The 12328-nt window shown below is 33.6% G+C and overlaps 1 protein-coding gene across 24 annotated transcripts in view; it reads left to right on the top strand.

The window, feature by feature from the left end:
* The window catches only part of RIMS1 (regulating synaptic membrane exocytosis 1), a 299841-nt gene that overhangs the window by 190312 nt on the left and 97201 nt on the right, over window positions 1-12328 (top strand). For 13 of the 24 annotated variants that reach the window (XM_088053101.1, XM_088053091.1, XM_088053107.1 and 10 more), the window contains 3 exons: window positions 5825-5984; window positions 6466-6591; window positions 10672-10734. In XM_088053101.1, the coding sequence (XP_087909227.1) occupies window positions 5825-5984; window positions 6466-6591; window positions 10672-10734 (349 nt within the window). The remainder of the gene's footprint in view (window positions 1-5824; window positions 5985-6465; window positions 6592-10671; window positions 10735-12328) is intronic. The other 11 variants (XM_088053108.1, XM_088053100.1, XM_088053106.1 and 8 more) reach the window with 3 other exon arrangements.

Here is a 12328-nt window from a genome sequence, read left to right as displayed (position 1 = left end):
CTATTCATTAATTTATATTTATTTTGCATATCACTCGTCATATGGCACCCACTTCTTGGTTCAAACTGGTTAATTTTTTACTTTGTCACGCTCCAAGCATTATTTAAAATACAAATTAAATTTAAAAGATGCCCACATTTTAAAATAGTTATGATTTCAGTTTTTATTGAAAGCATTTTTTTTTATTATTTTGCTTTTTGCTTGAAACTTAGTTTTAATGCAGTCTCCCATGGACTTTATTGATAATGCATGGCAGTAGATTAAGATGCATGTAGCATGGCTGTATCTTTTATAGTTTTCATAAGCCTTCATGAACTATCATTACCCTAAATGTTCATAAATATTTACTTGTAGAGACTGTCATGGTTTGAATTTTAGTTCAGCATTCCTACATACTGAAAATCTTGAGGACTATCTTGGATACCGCAGTCTTCTAGTTCTTGTTCACTGTTGCCACAAGTCAGATAAATACATTTCCCAATTGTCCCAAGCTAACTGAAGAGTCACTATGTCATTGCCAGCACCAAATCAATTTTTCTGTGGATCTTCCTGATGAAAATCACTGAATTAAATCATGGTGGCATTCAGAAAGCTTTCTGTCTTCATGGTCTGTGTTTAAAATAATCTCACAATTTATTTATCCACTAAATAACTGTACAAATAAATCACATATCTTATTAAAGTTCTATCCTCTTGATGTTAATGGAGACAAATTCTCCTTCCTTTGATGCTGATTGGGTTCTTTTCTTATTTTATATACTTTGCTCCTCAGTTGCTAAGAGAGAAATTCCTTCATGTATGCCTAGTTAGGATATTTGATATTCTTACATCAGCAGAGAGAGTAAGCATTTAAAATTAAATATAAATAATTGGCTCTAAATATTTTTCCTGGGTTTTTTTTAGTTTTTTTCTTTTTTTTTTTGGGGGGGGGGGCGGTTATAGTTGAAAATGTAGATACTGGTTTATCTTTTTAGGCTTACTTACATTTAAAGTTTCAGTATATTCTATTACGAACTGGGGCTTTTTCTCAGCTGCCAGTCCTTCCATGCATCCATTTGAAATAAATAATTTTCCACCTGACAGGTAGCATTCAAAATGGTTCAGCTGCATGTATTGGACTTTGTTCGCTGGCCAGCATTTGAATAACTGACTCTTACTGACATTTCTTTGGACTTCATACTTGGGTGTGCCTTTGATGAACACACAGATCCAAACTTTCTCAGAGATCACTGTAGAAAATAGCAGGATTTAATTTTTAGAACTGGATTTGCAATGATCTGAGAGAATATATCTAAGTCAAAAATTGAAGGGCATAGTGAGGAAGCTCCTTCTGAAGTCCACTTAAACAGAGACATTCTGCTAGTTCACTTGACCAAGAACAAATTTGTCCATTTTGAGTTTAATTGATGCATTTGTTCAGCAATTCTAAGTGAAGTTCATGTGTTTGTGATTCCTCTGTGAAGTGAATGTGCATATAAGGGTGTGGGGTTTGCATGTGCAACCTAAATTCTTAAAAGGGAGACGGACTTCAGGCACAGGGACAATGAGTCATCAGCCACAGATCTATGAAAGCTTAGACAGTGTATGGAAATGTGTTTTGCAGTAAGACCTGGGAAACGTTTGCAGTCCCAGTGTCTGTCAAATTGTTTGAAAACCTTAGGCACAGATTCACAAATGTGACTGGATATCAAGTTCATATCTATGCATTTCTACCCTCCTATCCAACCTTCTTAACTTGCCTTGTTGCTAAATTGTTAAGCCTTTGGACTGCTCCCTTCATTTGCACTGAATGAACAGTGCACTATCTTCTCCATAGAGCAGACTCCTTTGTTAAACCTAAGTTCCATGCAAGTTCCCTTTTGTTCTGCAGAGCCTTTACCCCTACTCTCCTCCTGCCCTTCAGTACCAAGGTCCTCACCAGAGTGCACCCCAGCGCTTGTCTGGTTCAGATTTCTCACACATTCTCTTGCACAGTGTGCATGTGGGAAGGAGCAGAAAATATCCATATTTCCCTTTAATGTCATATGGTGAGGCACCATTTTGGAATAGCCTTATTGGCTTCAACCAGATTAGTCTAGTTTTAAGATACTCCTTTGCATGAGAAGTAAGAATATCAAAATTGAGTTTACAACATTTGATGCATAAGAAAATATTTCCCTTTAAAGACCTGTCCAAGCTGTAGGCTGCCAGCTTCTCCATGAGAATCCTGGGTAAACAGTGTACAAGATTTTAATAATTTAAAGTAAACAACATCCACAGCCTTTCTGTCATCCACTAAGAGAGTGGTCTTGTCATAGATCAAGTTAGTCAGGCAGAATCTCCTGAAAGTTATTAATTTTCTCTTTTTCCTGAAGTATGGAGAAAAAAAATAAAGTTATTTAGCCACCTTAGAATCTCAAAATTTTCACAACAGTTATTGCTCATTTTCTAACAAATAAACACAAAACTACAAAATGTAAAAGCAGAAAATTTCACTTCATCTCCAAGCTGCAAGCTGAAAATATGAAGGAAAATAGTTTTGCTATTTTAACTAACCTTGAAAATCCTTAAAGCTATAATTTCAATTTTTTTACCAATTGTTAAGGTAAATGCAGTGTTAGAATTTATTAATAACATAGAAAATTATTTTCCTAGAAATTTCAGCAGCTGCGAAGAACTTGTCAGTGGAAGCAAAGATTGTTATATCAAAAATAGTGGTACTTTAATAAATTCCAAAATATTTTAAGAAAAGTATTATTCCCTTGTCATATCACTAATTAATTAATCTTACCTTTCGTGTAATTATACCATCCTCATTTATTAGTAGTTCCTTGCAGTGATATGCCTATCTTTTTTTTAATCAGCTCTTAGATATGTTCATAAAAGTATATCAACAGCTGAAAGTAACTTTAATTTCAAGCTCAGGTTTAACAAAAATTGTTTTGACAGGGTTTTTGTGGTATGCTGACATCTGTTTAAAATAAGAAAATATTCTTTTAAGTCACTCAACCTCTGCATATATGAGAGATGCTCAAGTCTCAAGTAAGCTTGTGATGCTGAGCTGTTCTTAAACCAGTCACTCTGTCTGTATGGTACTGGGCAGCCCAGTACTCCATAAGGGTCAGTGAAGATTTTAATAAAATCTGAACATGTTTTGAGACCAATCTGTTTAACTAAAGGTTCAGAAACTTCCTTAATTAAAAACAAAACAAAAAAACTGATATACAGTTGGCAATATCCCCAGTGGTGTTTTCAATGAGCTGCATTGCTTATGCTGTGGGTAACTCTTCAGAGCAGTTTCTTTTTCTGTCACATGTAACCTGTATGAATGTATTTGCCTTCCTTCTGTAGCAGCAGGGTGACATCAATACAATACCTTGTCATTGTCTGTGTTGTCCTTAAGAAAAAATAATATAATTCTGGTATCAAATGTTTGCTAGAACCATTTTTATCATCCATCCTGCATTCATTTCCTGTCACACCTGACAGTTTCCCATGAGCAACTGAGAAACTTCTGCATAAATTACCATCAGCTTGGTTGCTGCTATCATGCTGGTCCATGCGAAATTTTTCTCTCTACTCACCCTGAAGTGCACAGAGCCTTTGTATTTGAGGATATGAGGAAATGCTACTGTTCCTGTCACTGTCATGGTCACTGTGAAAGTATGGGTGTGATTTAACCAGTTTGACAATTCTTGAATTAATTGTTGTGATAAGTATGAATTACTGTCTCTGTTCTGTAAGCTTTGTGTACACACACTGCATAAGCTTCAGGTATTGTTCCCTAGACAGCTGGCCTATGCAAACTATATAACATAAAATCATCTTTCTATACTAGACTTCTGAGTTTACAGGATAATCCTATATGCAGTTTTTTAGGGAGACTAGAAATGCTCTAGAGATATATTTTAAATTCATATTTCATTTTTTAAACTTAAATTGTATTTAATTTAATACAATTGCCTAAAGATTGGAAAAAAGTTCAGGATTTATTTGGTTTTAGTGTCTAATATATGTAAACTGTTCTTCTTGCTGATAGAGATGACAGGATTTTTTCTAGCACAAGCTTATTTGGAAAATGAAATATCTTTTTGCAAATACAGCTTAGATTTAGTTATCCTGGGAAAGGGAATACATCCAGCTTTTGTCATATATTTTCTTCCTCTAACAAAAGACCTAGACATTTTCTGCACCAGTTGTGGCTTGTGAATTTCTATTGAAGTCCTGAGAGAATCCCCCTTTTGCTTCAAAATCTGCACCCAATCCTTGTCCTGAGATCAGGGAGATCCTCATGTTTCTTTATAATTTTATTACAGACTCTGAAACCCTTTTTGGCAGGTAAGGTATTCCAGCATCACAACATATCAAAACCTGCAGAACATTGGAGTCCTGCTTTGTTAAAGGGTTGACAAACTCCAGTAGATAGTTCCATGCATGCTCCCAACTTTTAGAGGCCATTAGGATTCATTGGTAAACTCTTCCACATTTTGGGAAAACAGTGTGAATGCTTCTTTGATGTTTGTGGTCAGGGTTCAAGCTTGCAGCTAAGGAGGTTATTAAATGTTATTGAACACATGATCAAGCCTAATGCAGACTCTATATACAGGGCACACTTTTAAAAGAGGGACTGCTTGTAATTTGGTAGAAGACCAGAGAAGAACTAGAAGAATTGTACAAATTATATAAAATATTAAAAAAACCCCTCAAAGTTAAAACCTGTAATGAAATCCATAAAAAGTGCAATTTATTTTAATTTATTAAAAATTATTTATTAAAATTTTATTTTAAAAATTAATTTATTAAATTTATTAAAATCATAGTCTTTTCCTGCGTGAAAAGAAAATTTCAGATATAGGCTGGTTTTTTAGCTGAACAAAATCACACATTGCAGTGATTTTAATGCCAGACAGATTCAGAGAAGGAAAATTATTATTTTGATACCTAAGCAAGAATTCATTAAGTGATTAAAGGACTATTTAAGGGATGACTTTCTATATCATTAGGGGATTTTCTGTCAAGTGATTCCTGTAATCTCATTTAAATGCCTAGAAATGAGCAACCTAAGTCTGAGCAGATCTCCTTAGGCTCTTTTGGAAAGATAAGAGGTACCTTTTGAAAGCTGTTATCTTGCTGAGCTTCATTGTCTAGTTTTGCATGGGATTCAAAACAAGGCAAACAGTGTGTTACATAGAAAAAGACACAACAACATTGAAATATTGAAAATGAACTAACATTCTACTATTTTTTTTTTTAATCCTGTTTAAAAAATAGCATGAGAAATTTTGCCGCTTAGTCATAGTATTTGGAAAAAAAAATTCTGCAAAGTATGCAACACCCAATATTCAGTACAATATACTCTAAATCCTAGTAGTTTTTTAAAGTAGATGGCTTTGGCCAAGTTCAGTAGGAGGACATCTTTGTGTTTAACTGAAACAAGAGGCAGAAAGATGCTTTATATATGAGCAGCCCTGTGTGAGTCTGTGCTGTTGTATGCAGACATGGTTTCTCCATTTTTTGGATGAGGTAAACCTGCACTGTTTAGATTCCTTTCAAATATTTTTTTTATATGCACAAAATACCCAGAATATTCTTCCCCAAGTAAGAAAACTGCTTCACATCTTCCAGTACATCAAAAAGTCTCATTTATTCAGTCTCTGAACATGTAGACATTTAAAGGTAATGCTAGTAATTTATTCTGCATGATACATCGGGATGTACGACAGCTGAATGATGACCTGAAAGTTGTGTAAGGGTTTGGATACGTGCTCCTGGAAGACTAGCCATCTGAATTGTTTCTAAACCCAGACCTTTATTCTCTAATTGCCTTTTGTTACCCTCTTGCCAGTAGGTTATAGGTCTAGTACTAGAGAAAGCAAATCCACAACGCTAACTGTGCCAGAACAGCAAAGAACAACAACACATCATCGTTCACGTTCTGTGTCTCCTCACCGTGGTGACGATCAGGGCAGGCCCCGTTCACGTTTACCAAATGTGCCATTACAGAGGTAGGCATCACAAGAGAAACAAAGTGCTTTCATGCTTGTATAATGTGGCATTATTAACTTTTCTCTTGTTCAGGAATTTTTCACTATTTTAATGCTTGGTTTTTGTATCTAAATTTATTAGTGCAGTATTTAGACTTGATATATGCTTTTATTAGTCACTAAAGAGCACTCATGGGAGGAATCATAACTTTGTTAGAGCTACCTCTTTTTACTCATATTTTCTCAGTGATTTATCATCTGTGTACGATAACTAATATATGGGTTTGGAAATTTTTTTTTCAGTCAGTGGCCAAATCTTCTATGAAGCCACTTAAGTATATTTGTAGGGTAATAGTGGCATGTATAAATTGCATAATTTTTAATGGCATTCTTTCAGATATCATGTATTAATAATTTATTATTAGAAACTTCCTTCAAAAAACTTGTACTGTGATCCATTGTTATTCATGAGAAGATTATCATATATATTTCTGCTTTTCAGGAGTTTAGATGAAATTCATCAAATGAGAAGATCACGTTCTCCAACTAGACACCATGATGCCTCCAGAACTCCAGTTGATTACAGATCCAGAGAGATGGATAGTCAGTATTTGTCTGATCAAGAAAGGTACATCGTCAGCCTGAACGTGGAAAATAGTTTAGAAACGTCTTTGTCAGTTTGCCTAATTTTCAAGTTTTCATTAGAAATGTGACTGATAGCAATGGTGAAGGGAGAGAATTCATCATAACTGATAGATCTAGTGCCACTGTTAAATTACCTATACCTTTTTTTTTTTTTTTTGTAAAACTCTGTGCTGGGTTGACAGTAATTGCAGATATCTAGACAAATTATTATTGTCTGTTTATCTTAGATACTCTACTGCTTTTTCCTAAATAAAGCCCAGGGATTTTTTTTCTAGAAAGCCATACATCTTCATGTATGCCCTAGTTCTTCTTGTAATGTACCAGAATTTACCCATTGGGCTAGCCAGCCAAATACCAGACATGAATTTCTCCTAGCTGGGAGTTGGATGCATGCTGGTTTGGATGCATATGCTTATAAATTTTGGATATCTATGGGTGCAGTCTCCCAGCATCTTTTGTAACATTCTGGTACACTTTGTACATTACCCAGGCATAGTAAGGATAGTTGCAGTACTAGTTGTAGTGTGCAAAAATTTCAAGTCTTAGATGTGTGACACATGCACATCTCTCCCTGGAATACATGGAGTGGCTACACTTGAAGAACACTTGACCTCTCCTAGTAGGCACTGTTTTCAGGTGTCTAGGAATGATATTCTGATAAAATGCAGGAAATTAGAATTTTTATTTAGTTTATGGCTGCAAAAAAAGCTTAGAAAGGGATTCCAGTTCAGCAGTTGTGAAAAATAATGATGACAGTCACATAGATTATCAATCTTTATGGGCTGTTGTTTACTTAAAAAAAATCATGTAGCTAAAAATCATGTAATAGCAAACTTAGCATTCAGGCAAGATCAATTGTCATAGTAATGTCTTTGATTTTTTTTCCTTGGCAGTACCTAACTACTTTTAGCATTAAGTATATCAAAATCTTTCCCTATAATCCAGTAAATTCAATATGGAACATACATTTCATAGTGACATGTGAAAACCTGTAAACATTACATCACAAAAATCCTTGTAAATCTTTGGCCAGTTTTGAAGCAATATAATGACTGAATAACAGATGGCTCTTGCAGTTAAGCTAGTTTAGTGATGTGTATGATCTTGTGTATGATCTGTTTTACTTTTGTAGTATGGTAACATAGGTGTGGGAATTAATGAGTTATCTGGTACATTTAAAATTTCAAATTCTAGGCAAGAAGTGTGTACAGAATTGACTAAATTGGATTTTTGTACTGAATTTTCATTTAGAGGTGAATTAAAATTGTTTTTAAATATAGTAGTCAGATTTATAATTAGGCTAATTCAAGTAATGTCTACTTATTGCAAATTTTTTCTGTTTATCTTGGGAAGTGATAGATTCAAAAGATTCCTGAGGATATTTATTTAACTGATTTCTTATTCATCAGATTTGAAGAGAAAAAGGCTTTAAAAAGTAGCCTTTGTCAGTATAAATATAGACAGTTAACTGTCTAGAAATTTATCCTTTAGTAAAACCTCAAACCTAGACATTACTGGTGATATATGCATGGATTATGGTTGAAGAGGAGCTGGGTTTACACTGAATCTTTCTTGGGGATGAGCAGTGGGCTGCTGGATTTGTTCAGTCATCAGTTCTTTTCAGTGTTGACAGAACCTTTTCTGGAAGTTTAAAGATCAGACATGAAGGATGTACGTGGCTTATTTGCAGGATTTAAAGATGGGTCCATGTACCTAGTGTCCTTGAAAAATAATCTTGTCTTCAGTGGTCTCCTTTTCTCCATTTTCCTTTTTATCTTTTCCCCCAGATTTCATCAGTTCTGAAGGCTGTTTAATTGACAGCTTTTGCCAGCTTTCAGTACAAAAGAATAGCATCATATGAAAGATCCAAACCAGGTTAAGTTGAGAAAGATTCTCTGTCACATCCAAAAATTAAAAAAAAAAAAACAGTTTTGTTAAATATTATGTATTTATAAAAGAGTAGTGTAGATATTATACGTGGTGCATTTACTGCACCCTTCATCTAAACAAGTACATTCACATAGATATCTAATATAGACTTGGCTTGAAAGGTGAGGAATTACCCAATAATTGGATGCCAGAAATTACAGCTGCTGATTAGTTTCAGTAACTTTCTCAATGATCTGTTACTGGTTAAAAATCAATATTAAATAATAATACAGCTATTTATAAAAATAGTTACTACCACTCTCTTACAGAAGCATCTGTTGCAATAAATTTCCAGTGGAACTTATTTGTCCACTTCAGCAGTTTTATATATACTTATATACATATATACACACATATATGAATATATATAAACTGTTAAGAAAAGCTTTTTTTAAGAAATCATTGTCAAATTTTCAAGAGCATGGCACTTCTTTTTTTTTTATTTTCTTTATTTTTTTTGTGTGTTTCTTTTATTCCTAAGTAAAAGCTGTTAATATCAGTATAGAAAAAATTTGTTTGAGAATAGTTATCTCTGTTTTAAATTTCTCCCAAACCATACTTAATTTATTGGAGAACTGCATATTCTCACAATACTGGTATTCTTCTTGATGGATTCTTGTCTTTTGGTTTTTTAACTAGAAGATTTCATGGTGGATTTGTTATTTTATATCACTTTGCAGGATGATTTTTTTATTAGTGTTTGCTTTGGGCAAATTACAATAGATAATATTTTGCTTAGGAAAGGTAAATATTAACATAGATTAATATTAATATTAATAATATTAATTATTAAAGTGCCCTATGATTTAATGTGGAATTTGCATCTACTTTGCAACTTTAAAGAAAATAGCAACTCTTTTCCTAAAATCCATAGTTGCTCGTAATTTGGAAACCTTGGATATAAATTCTGTCACTCCTCTGAGCTTATGAATAGAAATTTGGCTTAGAAAGAAAATTTAAAAATTCAATTAAAGTGTAGTACATATTGTTGCATCAGGCTCTAGATGTAATTAAATACTACATGACTCACAAGCCATTATTTCAAGCTGCCCAGTTCATAATTTTAGATAAATAATGCCTATAGTATATCAATGAAATGGATCATTTTAAATGGCACAAAGTATGAAATGCATTGAACAACTGCTGCTTTATCTGTTTTGTAATTTTCTCTCTTTTTTTTTTCTTTTTTTTTCTTTTTTTTTGCCATAGTACTTCACGGGAGTCCCTGCTTCTTTTAAAATTAACATGTTTCCACAAAGCTTACCTTTATTTTCATATTTACAATGATAGGAGTTTTGGGAGTTTTGAAGCTTGATCTTCCTGATTGTATTGAAGTGCATAAAACTACAGGCTTAATTCAAGGGCTATTTCATATCATAGTCATATTTACCATAGGCATAAATATGCATAAATTTTACCATCTTTCTGGCTATTGTATGTGTTTGGTTACAGTATAAGAAAAATAGAATAGATAGCAGATTTTCTTCAATTTGAAAGAACAACCCAAAAAGTCTGATGGCTGATTAGCTTTTTTGTTTGTTTCTTTAGGATTTTCATTACAAAATATCTTTAAGAGCCATGAGTCAGAATTTATGTTTGGCCAAACACAATATTTCACATGAACATATACTTTTGATTTTCCCTAAGGGCTGACTGGTTATTCTTCCCATAAACCAATCTGCACTTAATCATTATCAAACCTTCACTGCTTTTACATCTATGATTTTACAGCTTAGGAAGCCACAAAATGCAACACAAAACAGACAACAAGCATTTTTCTTTCCCTAAAGCAGTTCTCCTTTAATTAGTTCATGAGACAGGAGATTGTTAGAAAAATGTAGCCATTTTATGTATTTGTTTCATGATGAAGAGCTCTGAGAAAGTAATTCTGAATTTTAAAGAAAAATATCACAGAAGGAGATGCCACACTAGAATGAATTTGTTGAAAATGTAGTTATTACATGCATTTTTTTGACTCATAACTTTGAGATGTGCAGTCTTATCAGACTATCTATCTGGGTGAATGCTTCTCATTTCTTTTTATGTTTTCATTTGCTTATCATTGGCATAACCCATGTCATCTAATGCTTCATGACTATATCTGTTTCACTCACCACTCATCCTGTCTGTGCAGTGAGCTTCTTATGCTGCCCAGAGCAAAGCGAGGAAGAAGTGCAGAGTGCCTACATACCATCAGGTAAATACAGGAATGTGGGAATCATGAACATATCTGGTTAGTTGTCCATACTTTGTGTGCCCAACATTTTTTCCATGGTGGTATTTAGTCCCAGTAAATAAAGAACTTCCAAGTACATTGTGATCCAGATGTCAGTTGTTCTTTTTTGTTGTCATTCAGATTCAGGTATGTGTATTTGTTTTTGAACTCAGTAGTAAGGTCTAAAGGAGTTGAAGAAACTTTGGTTTTGCAGTTGTATTTTGTGGTAGATTTTCTGTCTAGTCACAAAAGTCCTGATCTCCCAATGCATGACAGCATTTTAATAATTTCAAACTTCAGTTTTTAAATTTGTTTTGTTTTCTTTTATTTGTATTTTTATGTTTATATAGCAGCCATGCACAATTAAACAGTCTTTGCTTGTTGTGACACCTAATCTCATGCTGATTTAGTCACTTGCAGATGAAGAAATACTGATTTATAAGGGCTTACTGGAAGTTATCAGATTTGAGATGTTTTACTTGTTTTTGCATCTAAAAATTATTCTGTAAATTGGATCCACATGTAAACTTAATAGTTTGGACCCATCTTCAATCTTCATTAATCTCTTGTTCCAAAGCTTGGAGATCCCTGTCTTACCATTTTCCAGTGTTGTGAAACTAAACGGGACTGAAATATCTTTATCTAAAAAGTCAAAGTCTGCTCCCCCACCTTTTTTTTCACCATGTCTGTTAACCTTGTTAAAAATCATAACATTGTGTAGAACATCTTTCATTTAAAATTAGTAAAAAATGTAGGTTGAAGTTAAGGTAGTTAATAATTTAACTAATTCAACCAGGTAGTTATCCTTTGTCCCTTCGGAATCTGGGTGTTGATGTGGGTTTTGTGTCAGCACTAAATGTTTAAAGTCATCAAATGTTAAACCATGTTGTCTAGTGCCACTATTCATTTATTAATGAGGGATTTTCTTTTGCAAAGTACTGCTAATTTTTAAATACCTTGGTTTGCTCTAATTTTCATCCAATTTGAAGCAGTATTGAAGATTCTGTGATAGGGTTCTGTTATAAAGAAGAGTAATATAAAACTAAAATAACAAATATGTACGCTTTCAAAAACATCTGCATCAGTGAAGCTGTTAAGTTTTTTATCATCAGTAGAAATATTTTCATTCTATACTTCAGCTGAAAAGGCTTTTTCCTCAAGATTTTAGGTTTTAAGGTTTAATAATTTATTTAACTTCTTGTTATTGTATGTCTGTTTATTGTCAGATAGTGGCAATTTTTCCTGCCTCTTTCCCATGTCCTTTTTGCTTCATCTTCTGTAGCTTCATCCTCTATCCTGCCCCCAGCCCTGTGCTTTCTCCTTTCCTTCTTAAAGATTATAATTGTCATTATAATATTTCATTGACATTGCTTAAAGTCTCAATTAATGAAGTAAATACAGCATTATAAACTTCTGGTGCACTTTGCCCAGCCATTACTACTAATTCCAGTAGTTTTACCAAATCAGTACCAAATTTTACCAAAATCTACCAAACCAGTCTGGTCACAGCAAAAAGTTGTGCAAGGACAGCAACAGAGTTAGGTAATAGCTACACTGAATTCAGAGTCTACAGCAC

This window comes from Pseudopodoces humilis, chromosome 3, assembly GCF_049639895.1.
Source record: "Pseudopodoces humilis isolate 2021_Gansu_Grassland_sample_001 chromosome 3, ASM4963989v1, whole genome shotgun sequence".
Lineage (NCBI taxonomy): Eukaryota > Metazoa > Chordata > Aves > Passeriformes > Paridae > Pseudopodoces > Pseudopodoces humilis.
This window is presented reverse-complemented; position numbering and strand designations above follow the sequence as displayed.